The sequence below is a fragment of the Helobdella robusta genome, assembly GCF_000326865.2.
Source record: "Helobdella robusta unplaced genomic scaffold HELROscaffold_70, whole genome shotgun sequence".
Lineage (NCBI taxonomy): Eukaryota > Metazoa > Annelida > Clitellata > Rhynchobdellida > Glossiphoniidae > Helobdella > Helobdella robusta.
The window spans coordinates 131,964-142,210 of NW_008705399.1; the positions used below are offsets into that span (position 1 = coordinate 131,964).

The 10,247-nt window shown below is 32.0% G+C and overlaps 3 protein-coding genes across 3 annotated transcripts in view; 2 read left to right on the forward strand and 1 right to left on the reverse strand.

Moving 5' to 3' along the window:
• Positions 1–1,399, forward strand: part of HELRODRAFT_186124 (hypothetical protein) — an 8,204-nt gene extending 6,805 nt beyond the window's left edge. Inside the window, exons 14-17 of the mRNA XM_009031135.1 lie at positions 1–142; positions 173–243; positions 321–1,215; positions 1,297–1,399. The exon at positions 1–142 is cut by the window's left edge and continues 361 nt beyond it. The gene's annotated coding sequence lies outside the window, so the exon portion shown is untranslated. The remainder of the gene's footprint in view (positions 143–172; positions 244–320; positions 1,216–1,296) is intronic.
• Positions 1,400–4,068: 2,669 nt separating this feature from the next.
• Positions 4,069–6,106, reverse strand: HELRODRAFT_181321 (hypothetical protein; the record flags this gene model as incomplete). The annotated part of the gene is made up of 6 exons (XM_009031136.1): positions 4,069–4,119; positions 4,368–4,547; positions 4,719–5,011; positions 5,393–5,462; positions 5,589–5,687; positions 6,035–6,106. The coding sequence occupies 6 exons, from the start codon at positions 6,104–6,106 to the stop codon at positions 4,069–4,071; spliced, it is 765 nt and encodes a 254-aa protein (XP_009029384.1).
• Positions 6,107–6,574: 468 nt separating this feature from the next.
• The window catches only part of HELRODRAFT_115802 (hypothetical protein), a gene marked incomplete at its 3' end in the record, with an annotated part of 5,752 nt that continues 2,079 nt past the window's right edge, over positions 6,575–10,247 (forward strand). Inside the window, exons 1-11 of the mRNA XM_009031137.1 lie at positions 6,575–6,634; positions 7,053–7,105; positions 7,229–7,319; positions 7,724–7,893; positions 8,059–8,124; positions 8,252–8,345; positions 8,489–8,605; positions 8,870–9,040; positions 9,247–9,325; positions 9,621–9,730; positions 9,977–10,063. Of these exons, the coding sequence (XP_009029385.1) occupies positions 6,581–6,634; positions 7,053–7,105; positions 7,229–7,319; positions 7,724–7,893; positions 8,059–8,124; positions 8,252–8,345; positions 8,489–8,605; positions 8,870–9,040; positions 9,247–9,325; positions 9,621–9,730; positions 9,977–10,063 (1,092 nt within the window). The remainder of the gene's footprint in view (positions 6,635–7,052; positions 7,106–7,228; positions 7,320–7,723; positions 7,894–8,058; positions 8,125–8,251; positions 8,346–8,488; positions 8,606–8,869; positions 9,041–9,246; positions 9,326–9,620; positions 9,731–9,976; positions 10,064–10,247) is intronic.

Below are 10,247 nucleotides of genomic sequence, written 5' to 3' on the forward strand. Positions count from 1 at the left end.
TAATGTAATGTAGTGTGATGATGACAATATTAAAAATGTTTTTTAATGTGTTATTATATTATTATTATTGTTATATTATTATTTGTAATTATGATTGTTATTGTTATTATTATTTAATTTATTCATTTAATTCTTCATTTATTTTTTTTTATTCATTAGTTCCTGTCTTCTCATTGTACAATCTCTTCAGAAGGAATTTGTATCTAAATGTAGCAAAGTATTTTAGACATTAACATCGTATCATTATTATCTTATAAGATATCAATCAATCAATCAATCTTCGTTTTGCGTCCAGAGACCCGGTTTCCCGAGGTAGGACGTTATTATCTTATAAGATATAGCTTTGAGAATTAATTAAGAGTGGATTAACGGTATTAATAATATATAATTATATTATTAATTAATAATTGATAATATCTGGGTAAGAAGTGTGCCATGTTCTTCAAAGTTCCGCACAGACTCGCGCTAGAACCTGGTCACAGCCATCAACGACAACGACATTCGCGCACTCTTACCGTCTGAGCTATCAGGGTAAATAGGGTTTAATGAGAATTTTATTTTCTGCTACCTTGATTGTTCGTAGTCATCTTTCTGGACGTTAAGATCTATTTTTGGAAAGATGTTTTCATCTAGAATTTCCTTGGAGATTTCGCAAAAAAGCATTTCCTCCCAAACTGATATTGGGCAGACTTTTGGCCTGATCTGAAAAAGTTATTATTATTGTTAATATTATTTGTATTATTATTATTATTATTATTATTACTAACAACTAATCGATGGAAATCTGGCGAGAGTATAGTCTGCTCTTTCAGTTTCTTCCACACGATGGTCTGTATGTGATTATCATTATTACGTTCACAATTATTATAAAATTACACCAGGCATGTTTTCATAATTGTGTTTCTTTGTCTAATTTTTTCAATTTATCTTAGCTAAAAAACTACGCCAGTTTATATTTTATAGTTTTGTCAGCTCCAAAGTAGAGGTGAGCATGGGAATAGGAATCCCATGGTTTTACCAATTCCCATGGGAATTCCAAGGCGGGCATCACGGGGATTTTCGGAATGCTGTCATAAATGGGAATTCTGAAAGGATCGGGAATGAAAAAAATGGGAAGGAATTTGGAACAAATTTCAATTCCCGCCCACCTCTACACCAAAGCAAACATACACCTATACGTACACACGTGCATACATACATACATGCACAACATACATACATACATACACATACATACATGCACAACATACATACACACAACATACATACATACAACATACACACATACATACACACATACATACACATATTATGTATATACATGCGTGTTTTTGATTAATTTCAATATATATATATTGCAGTTTATCAATGTGCGAAAATAAAATCATTTTTCTCAATGATCATATTTTATTCCTCTTTTATTTTACAATTCTCTTTTATTCTACAATAAAACGAACATTGTGAGAAAAACTAAAGAGTCAAAATAATAATCATAATAAAAAGAATAACAAATTATGAATAATTATGAATGATAAAGAATAAAAAACCGTGTAATATGGATGTCGCATGATGGCTGTCGTGTTTCTGACATCATTCGTCGAGTCGTTCGGTCTGTTCTGGCACTTCTGGTTCAATCTGTATCTTTCAAAAATCTAAAAATAATTATTTTCAGTCGAAGTTGGGGGATATGTGCCGTGATTACGTCGTTATGACGTCATAATTACGCTACAATTCTATAAATATTGTGGGGTAAGTTATAACTGGGAGGGTGATGACTTAAAAGTTATAAGAAAATGAATTACAGGATGAATGACTGTCCGACATTTGCGTCTATGACAATTACGTCATAATTATGTCATAATAAAATTAAATGTATGAAATGGCCTATAATTATATGATTAATTTAAAAAATTATAAAATTAATTACTTTCCGCAGCAGGTCTCTGACGTTCAAGTCGTCAAAATTGAAATAAATATCTATTACATCCATTTTCGAATTCTGAAGGTAAGAAATTTATTTCTATTTATTCGTAATATTTAAGTATTAATATTATTTAAATAAGATAATAATTTACTTGTTAATAAACTGATAAATTATTACTATTGAGCTAAATATATCTTCAAATGATAACCAATATAATATATATATATATATTCAAGCGCCTGATTTAATACAGTAGTCAAATGATTCTTTTTGCATTTGAACTCGGTTAGTGCAAAACAAAACGGCTTTTGACAGTACTTTTAGATATTCAAGTCACATTTCTTAATCGACTAATTCGATAGTTTTAAAAGATTCCATTTGCATTCTGTCAAATTCGGGCATTGCGAACTGAAGCGACTGGCTTGTGACGGTACTTTTAACATCTGTGTAACCCTTATTTATGTAATCTCTTAATCTAAAAACTGGATAATTAATCTAAAAATCGTTTAATTAGTCCACAGAATTTCGTAATTATTGTGAATAATTATAAAAAGTCATTATTTAATCTATAATTAATCTAATAATCAGTTAATTAACAGTTAATAATCAGTTAAAACCAACTTTTTGAGAGATTAAATTCTGTAGTACCACTGCATAGTCATAGATATCCTTGTACTTTTCCGTGTAGTAAGCTTCAGAATTTGCGAAAACATGTTGATTGGCGAATTTGAAATTTCCAACTTTGACGTAGCCAAGAGCATTAAGGTAGCAGTTGTTTAGTTTTATGTAGCTTTAGTGGTTTGTTTAGTTGGTTGGTTGGTTGGTTGGTTGGTTGGCTGGTTGGTTGGTTGGCTGGTTGGTTGGTTGGTTGGTTGGTTGGTTGGTTGGTTGGTTGTTTGTTTGGTAGGTTGGTTGGTTGGTTGTTTGGTTGGTTGTTTGTTTGGTTGGTTGTTTGTTTAAGTGTGTTTGATTGTTTGTTGGCCAGTTTATTTACTTAATCATTCGTTCGTTCGTTCGTTCGTTTGAATGTTTTCATATATTTATTTATACGTTTGTTCGTACATTTGTATTTCGTTGATCGATTGATTGATTCATTCAGTTTATTAATCTATTATTCGTTTATTCATTCATTCATTCATTCATTCATTCATTCATTCAATCATTCATTCATTCATTCATTCATTCATTCATCCATTAATTCATTCATTTATTCATTCATTCATTCATGACAACAGCAATAATAATAAATAATAATGATAATAATAAATAGGAAGACTTGTGTGTGATAAGTAGGGAATGGAGATGATTGAGCGCCTGTAGTATGCATGCGCTGTGAAATACGCAGTGATCTTTTGTCAGCTTCTCTTCTTTTATCAACTTTTTTAGAGTTCCTTCAATGAACGAATGAGTGAGTGAATGAATGAATGAGTAAATAGGTAAAGAAATAAATTGGCGATTGAGTGAATGAATGATTGGACGAATGAGTCAATCAATCAATCAATCAATCAATCAATCAATTATTTTATAAAGCGCTATTTCCGCGATGTTCAACAGCGCTCCTCAATGAATTTTGCAAACAGATGGGTCTTGAGATCCGCTCTGAACTTCGTAAGTGATGGAGAAGTAGTCAGAGAAGTAGGTAGAGAGTTCCATAGAAAAGGACCAGAAAAAGCAAAAGCAGATTTGGCAAAATAGTGTTTAACAGGAGTTAAGAAAAAGCGAGAAGAAGACGATCGTAAACCGGGGCGTTTAGGTTCAATTAATATATCTGTTAAATACTTAGGAAATAATTTAGATTGAGACTTATACATGAACGTGCAAATTTTATAAATTATTCTATATTTTATAGGTAGCCAGTGCAAGAGAACAAGATATGGAGATATATGAGAAAAGAAAGGGGCACGAGCAACTAGACGAGCAGCAGAGTTAAAAGCTTTACTTAAAGGATAGAGTATAGAGTCAGGAAGACCATAGTAGAGCGAGTTACAATAATCAATCCTAGATAAGACTAACGAAGTAACAAGAAGGAGAAAAGTAGGATTGTCAAGAAAAGGCAAAACATTTTTATTTTAATTTTTATTCTACGTTGATGAAAGTAAGATCTTCTAGCAACACAATTAATGAGTGAATGAACGTAAATTAAATTAAATAACCATACCATACTCCATATTCTCCCATATCAAAATGACGTGGCCCTAAATCGTTAAAAATTCAAAAATATTATTAAAAAATAATTATTTTATTATAACTTAATTATGACGTAATTATTAATTGGAGAGATGGTGTAATCATTTAGGCGTCTGATCTTACTGTCGAATGCGAAGAAATCCTCGCTATCACATGCAATGTATGCAATGTCTCGTTCATAATTAGGAAATAATTAATAATATTAATAACTTTAATAACTATAATTATTCATATGACTTCAATTTCAAAACCTTACGTGTGTTTGGTGGGAAGCAATGAGGTTAACGAAGAAGATGATAATATTTTTCTTAAGTCTCAACGTCCTCAGGATTTTCAACTCTTCGTATAGGGTAGCACTCAGCTCGGTTAAGTTCGCCTTGCTCCTAACCTCCATCGTCCAACATTCCATCGTTGTCTTCTTGTAGACGAGAACTTTCTTTCACGTTAGCAGAGGTCACATTTTTTTAAATTTAATTACGGTAAATAATATACAGAGTAGCGATAAACTGAACATAGAAACCGAGTGCCTACGGTACAAATGTAATACAATACAGGCAAATCTTCAAACACAACAAAACCAAACACTACAAACCGAATACCGACATACCGAATTTCCATCCGATTCCTTCTTCGCCTCGGTAATCGATATGAACTTATACGGGCCGACACCGACGAAACAGCACGGATCGGTCACTTGCATGATGCTGACGTATTTGTTTATGAGCGCCTGGGTTTCCTCAGTGTTCCAAAAGGAGTTTAATTTTTTTGTCGATATCAAGTCATCCGTCTCGAAAAGGTCCTCCTGTGGCTGAATTGGTTGGATCTCTTGGATATGTAAGGACTGCAGCAGCTGCAGGTTGTGGTGGTGGTGCAACTGTGACGTGTTCGGGTCGTCATCAGCTGTTTCGGTTCGATTTGATTTGAATCGATATGATTCGATATAATTCGATACGTTTCGATATGATTTGATATGAAATGATATGATTCGGTATACGTTTCGATACGGCATCATCGATATAATTCGAAATGAACAAAGGAAAACAAACGATTTGGGAAGAAATTTTTAGTGAAATATGTACTTCAAATATAAGTTTTAGTTAAAAAAAACACTACTACAACCACTGCTACTAGTACTACTACTAATAATAAAATTGCATTGAATTCGCTTACTCTAATCACTCACTCAACCACTTATTCACTCACTCACCTACTCACTCATTCATTCACTCACTCATTTACTCATCCATTAAAAGATCTCAAAAACTTGTCCTAAAAACAAACCGGTATCAGGATTATCAGCCTGCAGCACTTTTGGAGCCAGAGATGAGATCTGTGATCCTAACGTAAGCAACTGTAATTATGACCATAATTATACTTCAAAATAATTATACAACTATAATAATAACCACAATTATATTTTAAATAATTATATTTTAAATAATTATACAAATAATTATACAAATAATTTATGACGTACTGTTGAACGCTGGGTGCCGATTACACCAGGACTGGAATGAAATAACGAAACGATATTAGGCTCGATATTAGCTCCCGAATGCCTCACCGATGATTTGCCCTAACAATAATTATAACATAATATAAAATTATAATTATTATATATGTATATTTATTTGTTTTATTGTATAATTTTATCATTATTTATTCGGTCGGTATGTCGGTAATCGATTTGTATGTGTTTGGTTTGTCGCTGGTCGATTTGACGGTTTTTGGACTATCGATATTTGATACATCATCCAAAAGAAATTGTGATAGGTTCGATATATCTACGGTGTTGTCGGTCTTCGGTATGTAAGTGTTCGATTCGTCGGTGTTTGGTTATGTCGATTTAATTTAAGTCCTATATAATTTTTATACTCAAATATGACTATTTGTAATAAAAATAAATAGCAGTAGAATGTTCACATAAAGTGAATTGTTTCCATTTCTATTTAAGGCAAGGAGGTCAGGTGGTGCCGTGTTCATCACTGGAGCCATTTTTTTCTCTGAATTAATAAAAATATTACAGCGTGAATGAACAAACGAACGAATGAATTAATGAATTAATAAACGACTGAATAACTGAATCAATCAATCAATCGGTCAATCGGTAATTAAATCATAAAACATAAATAAATTACGTTTTTAATCAAATTACATTAGTTTATAATTTGATGTTTACATTTTTTAATAGTCACTAATAGTTTCAAAATTGATAAACAGAATGCTTTTTTATTTTGTCAAGTATATATTCGATTTAATTAAATAAATTTTCAATTATTTATTTGAGAATGGATTGAATTATACAGCATTTCATTGCAATAGTATTACATTTCAATGGTAATAATATTATATTTAAGTTCTACTGCTTATATACATGGGGACCATTATAACACGTTTCATTGTTTGTGTCGAGGAAAAGGAAGATATAAAAAAATGAACGCACCCACTCAAACTACAAAACTACAAAAAATGGACGGAGATTTAACCGTCGAAGTTAAAGGGAATAATTCAATTTATTTAAACGTAAGAATATTTTTTGTATTTGTTTTTAAATCTGTTTAATTGAAATTTTTATTCTGTGTGTCAATTTCGCTGAAACTCTTCCAAAAAAATTTTTTTCGCGATAAATGTGCTTTTCAGGATTAGTGAATTAGTGTACATGTTTTTTTGCGTCAGTTTGTTAAGTAAGATGATGCTAATCTTAGTTGGATATCGTGTTTTAATGGGCCGTTTAATGTACTTACTTAATGTGGTTTGTAAGAGTTGTGTTGATATTTACACTGTTTTAGTAAAAGTTTGTAAATGTAGTAAAGTAAAGCTAGGCAGCATGGTGTCTCTTGTATTCTAAGTGTTCAAGTTTAAAATGTATTTAATTAATTAAAGATTCTTCTTTGTTAGCGTACTTGTTAGTTTTCATACTTTCATTAATTTTTATTTCCAGGCTACTGTTGTCGATGTACAAAAAGATGGAGTAGTAGTTATTTATCATAAAAGGTATCTTTCTAGAATTTATGTTTTCAAATAATTTATTCAATATTTACTATTTGTTTTTATATATTTATTTACAAATTGAAATCTAAACTAAACTTTGTTTTGAAAAAATTTTTTCACTCCAAGCCCCCGACCAGCCTCATTAGTGCCTTTCTCCGACGTTAGACTTGCCTTGAGAACCTATCATCATACATTTAGTGAGGGTGATGAAGTCGAAGTAATTACATTTTTTTTACAATTAATTTATTTTAATTATGATTTATATTAATTAATTATAATTTATATTAATTAATTATACTAATTGTTTGGGAGGCCGGCCAGTGTAACAGTTTAGATGCCTGGTCATACTGTTTCAGTAGCAGAGCTTGAATTACTTCTACATGCACTGTGTGTTTGTGCTAGCTGAGAAATTATATAGAGAATTGTATTTTTTTCTGTAGTTTTTATTACTAAAAGTGTTTTTCGTATATTAAATTTTTTCATATTAGAACAAAATTTTTAAAAATATATTACTTAAACATTTTTTTTTTCAAAAGAAAAATGATGGTTATTCAATCTAATTCATGATTATTCATTTATTATAGATATTATAAAATATTATTAATAAATATTCAATGTCAGGTTTGTAAATACATAGAAAGTGAGCAAGCATTTGGTTGGGTGGATAGTCGAGTTAAGATGATGAGGGGGGAGTTTGTCGTCGTCGAATTCCCCAACGAAGAAACCAAAGATTCTAAAACAGTACCTGGTGATATAGTACAGATAGAGAACGTCAGATTTAAAAATACAAAGTAAATATGTGTGTTTTTGATTTTATTTTTTAAAAATCTATCGTTTCATTTGGTCATCTGTTGAGGTGTCAGTGTTTTGTTGAATTTTTTCAAATAAGCATTTTTTCAGGATATAATATTTAAAAATAATTTATTAGTTAAAAATATAAATTTGTTACTCTTCAGTCCCCCAGTAACGTCATCGACCTTCCACAGACTCATCATTGAAGTACCGCCTGATCTCTTTCCAATGTTAGTTTTTTCTGTTCTTCTATTTACTCTTCTACTTTCTCTCATTCTATCTCTTTCTCTTTACATCTTTACGTGTAGCTATTGCAAATTTTACAAGCAGTTACAGTTTTAAACATTAACATTTCAGCTGTAGAGACCCTAGCTCTCACAAAGATTTCAAACAGTCCTGTGCGGCCTCTCTCGTCGAGTTTAAGGAACAAGATGGCTCCCTTGTTGTTATTGTAAGTTGGAGTACATGCAAACGTACATGTTATCATGCATACAAACACGCTAACACTCCTACATACATACATACGTATACATACAAACAGACACATACAAACTTACATATATACCTTCAAAAATGCGACATACATACATACAGTCCCAGTACGAGTCTGTGGTTAAAAAGGCTTTCTTACTGTCAGAGATGCACATGAAGGGTCTACGCCAGAAGATGCTCCTGAAACAAAAAACTGAAGATGCTGTTAAGAAACTTGAGGTTGGATGATTGATTGGTTGGAAGTTGATTGGTTGAATGATTGGTTGGTTGTATGATTAATTGTTTGGACGCAAATTTTAAGTAACACTTCAAAAGTTTTATTTTAAAAATGATTTTTTTGCATCTATTTTTCTAACTTTTTTACCTGCACAGATAAATGCTTGCACTTAGAACACGATCCATCTTTTCACAAACCACATCTTGACACAAACTCTCGTGAAAAAACAAACCCTCATTCAAAAACTCTTGCTCAAATCTACACAGACGTCGAGACAAGCGCCTTCTAACTATTCCGAAGAGTTTACGGTGCCGAAGGATTTGATAGGTCTGGCTATCGGCAGTCACGGTTCAAACATTGTAGCTGCCCGTAAACTGTCCGGCATCATATCTATCGACCTCAATGAGGAACTCGGATTGTTTACCATATATGGGCAAGTTAGTATCGTTGTTGTTGTTGCTGCTGTTGCTGTTGCTGGGGGGTGAGACTTTTGGTTGGGTAGATGTTGTCCTTACGATGGCCATTTTTTTCTTATCATTTTATTCATTGTCATCTTCAACTTTGTCATCATTATTGCCACAACTATCTTTATCACAAACAAACAACATCATCATCACCACCATCATCATCATCATTATGACAGTCGGAAGAGGTTGTAAAAGAAGCAAGGGCTATGCTAGAATACGTCGAGGCCATTGTTCAATTGCCAAGAATGCTCGTGTGTTAGTTATTGTTCTTATTATTAGTAATAATGTTGTTATTGTTGTGTGCTAATTTTGGTAGTTATAGTAGTTGCAGTAGTGGTAGTTGCAGTAGTCGTAGTTGCAGTGGTGGTAGTGTCGTAGTTGTGGTAGCAATGGTAGTAATATGATTGATAGCAGTAGCATTAGCAGCCATTCTACAAATAGTAATGAGTTAGTGTTATTTTTTATTGGCGAGCTAATTAATTAATTAATTAATTGGTTGGCTAGTTAGTTGATTAGTTGATTGATTCAGTTGATTATGGTTGATTGACAGCAAAGATTATTGGAAAGAATGGACACATCATTCAGGATATTGTCGATAGATCGGGAGCTATCCGGGTTAAGATTGCCGGCGATAAGGATATGAATGAACCAAGGATTGCGGTTGGTTTATTGATTGATTGATTGAGTGATTGATTGATTCGTTGGTTGAATATGATAGCATTAGATTGGCGAGTCTACTAGACAAGTGATGAGAAATTTGAGAATTTTTAATCTATGAATGTACTAAATTGGCAGGCTCACTTGTTTAATAAATGAAAAATTCAAGAAACTTTTGATTGGTTGGGCTTATTTGTTAGTTGATTGATTGACTGATTGATTGACTAATTGATTGACTGATTGATTTAGGGACAAGTTCCTTTCATATTTGTCGGCCAGCCTGAAAGCATTAACAATGCCAAGTTACTCGTTGACTACCATATCAATCATCTCAAGGTTTGTTGTTAATTCTTTGTTGCAATGTTTAACGTTCTATATTTGATAATAAATAATATTTACTATGATAATTATGAATATTTATCAGGGGTCGAATTTGCGAATGCACTTATAAAAAGTCTCTGAAACTTCATTTTAGAGACACCCAGTTTTATGCCACATTCTTATCACACATTCTTCTTTG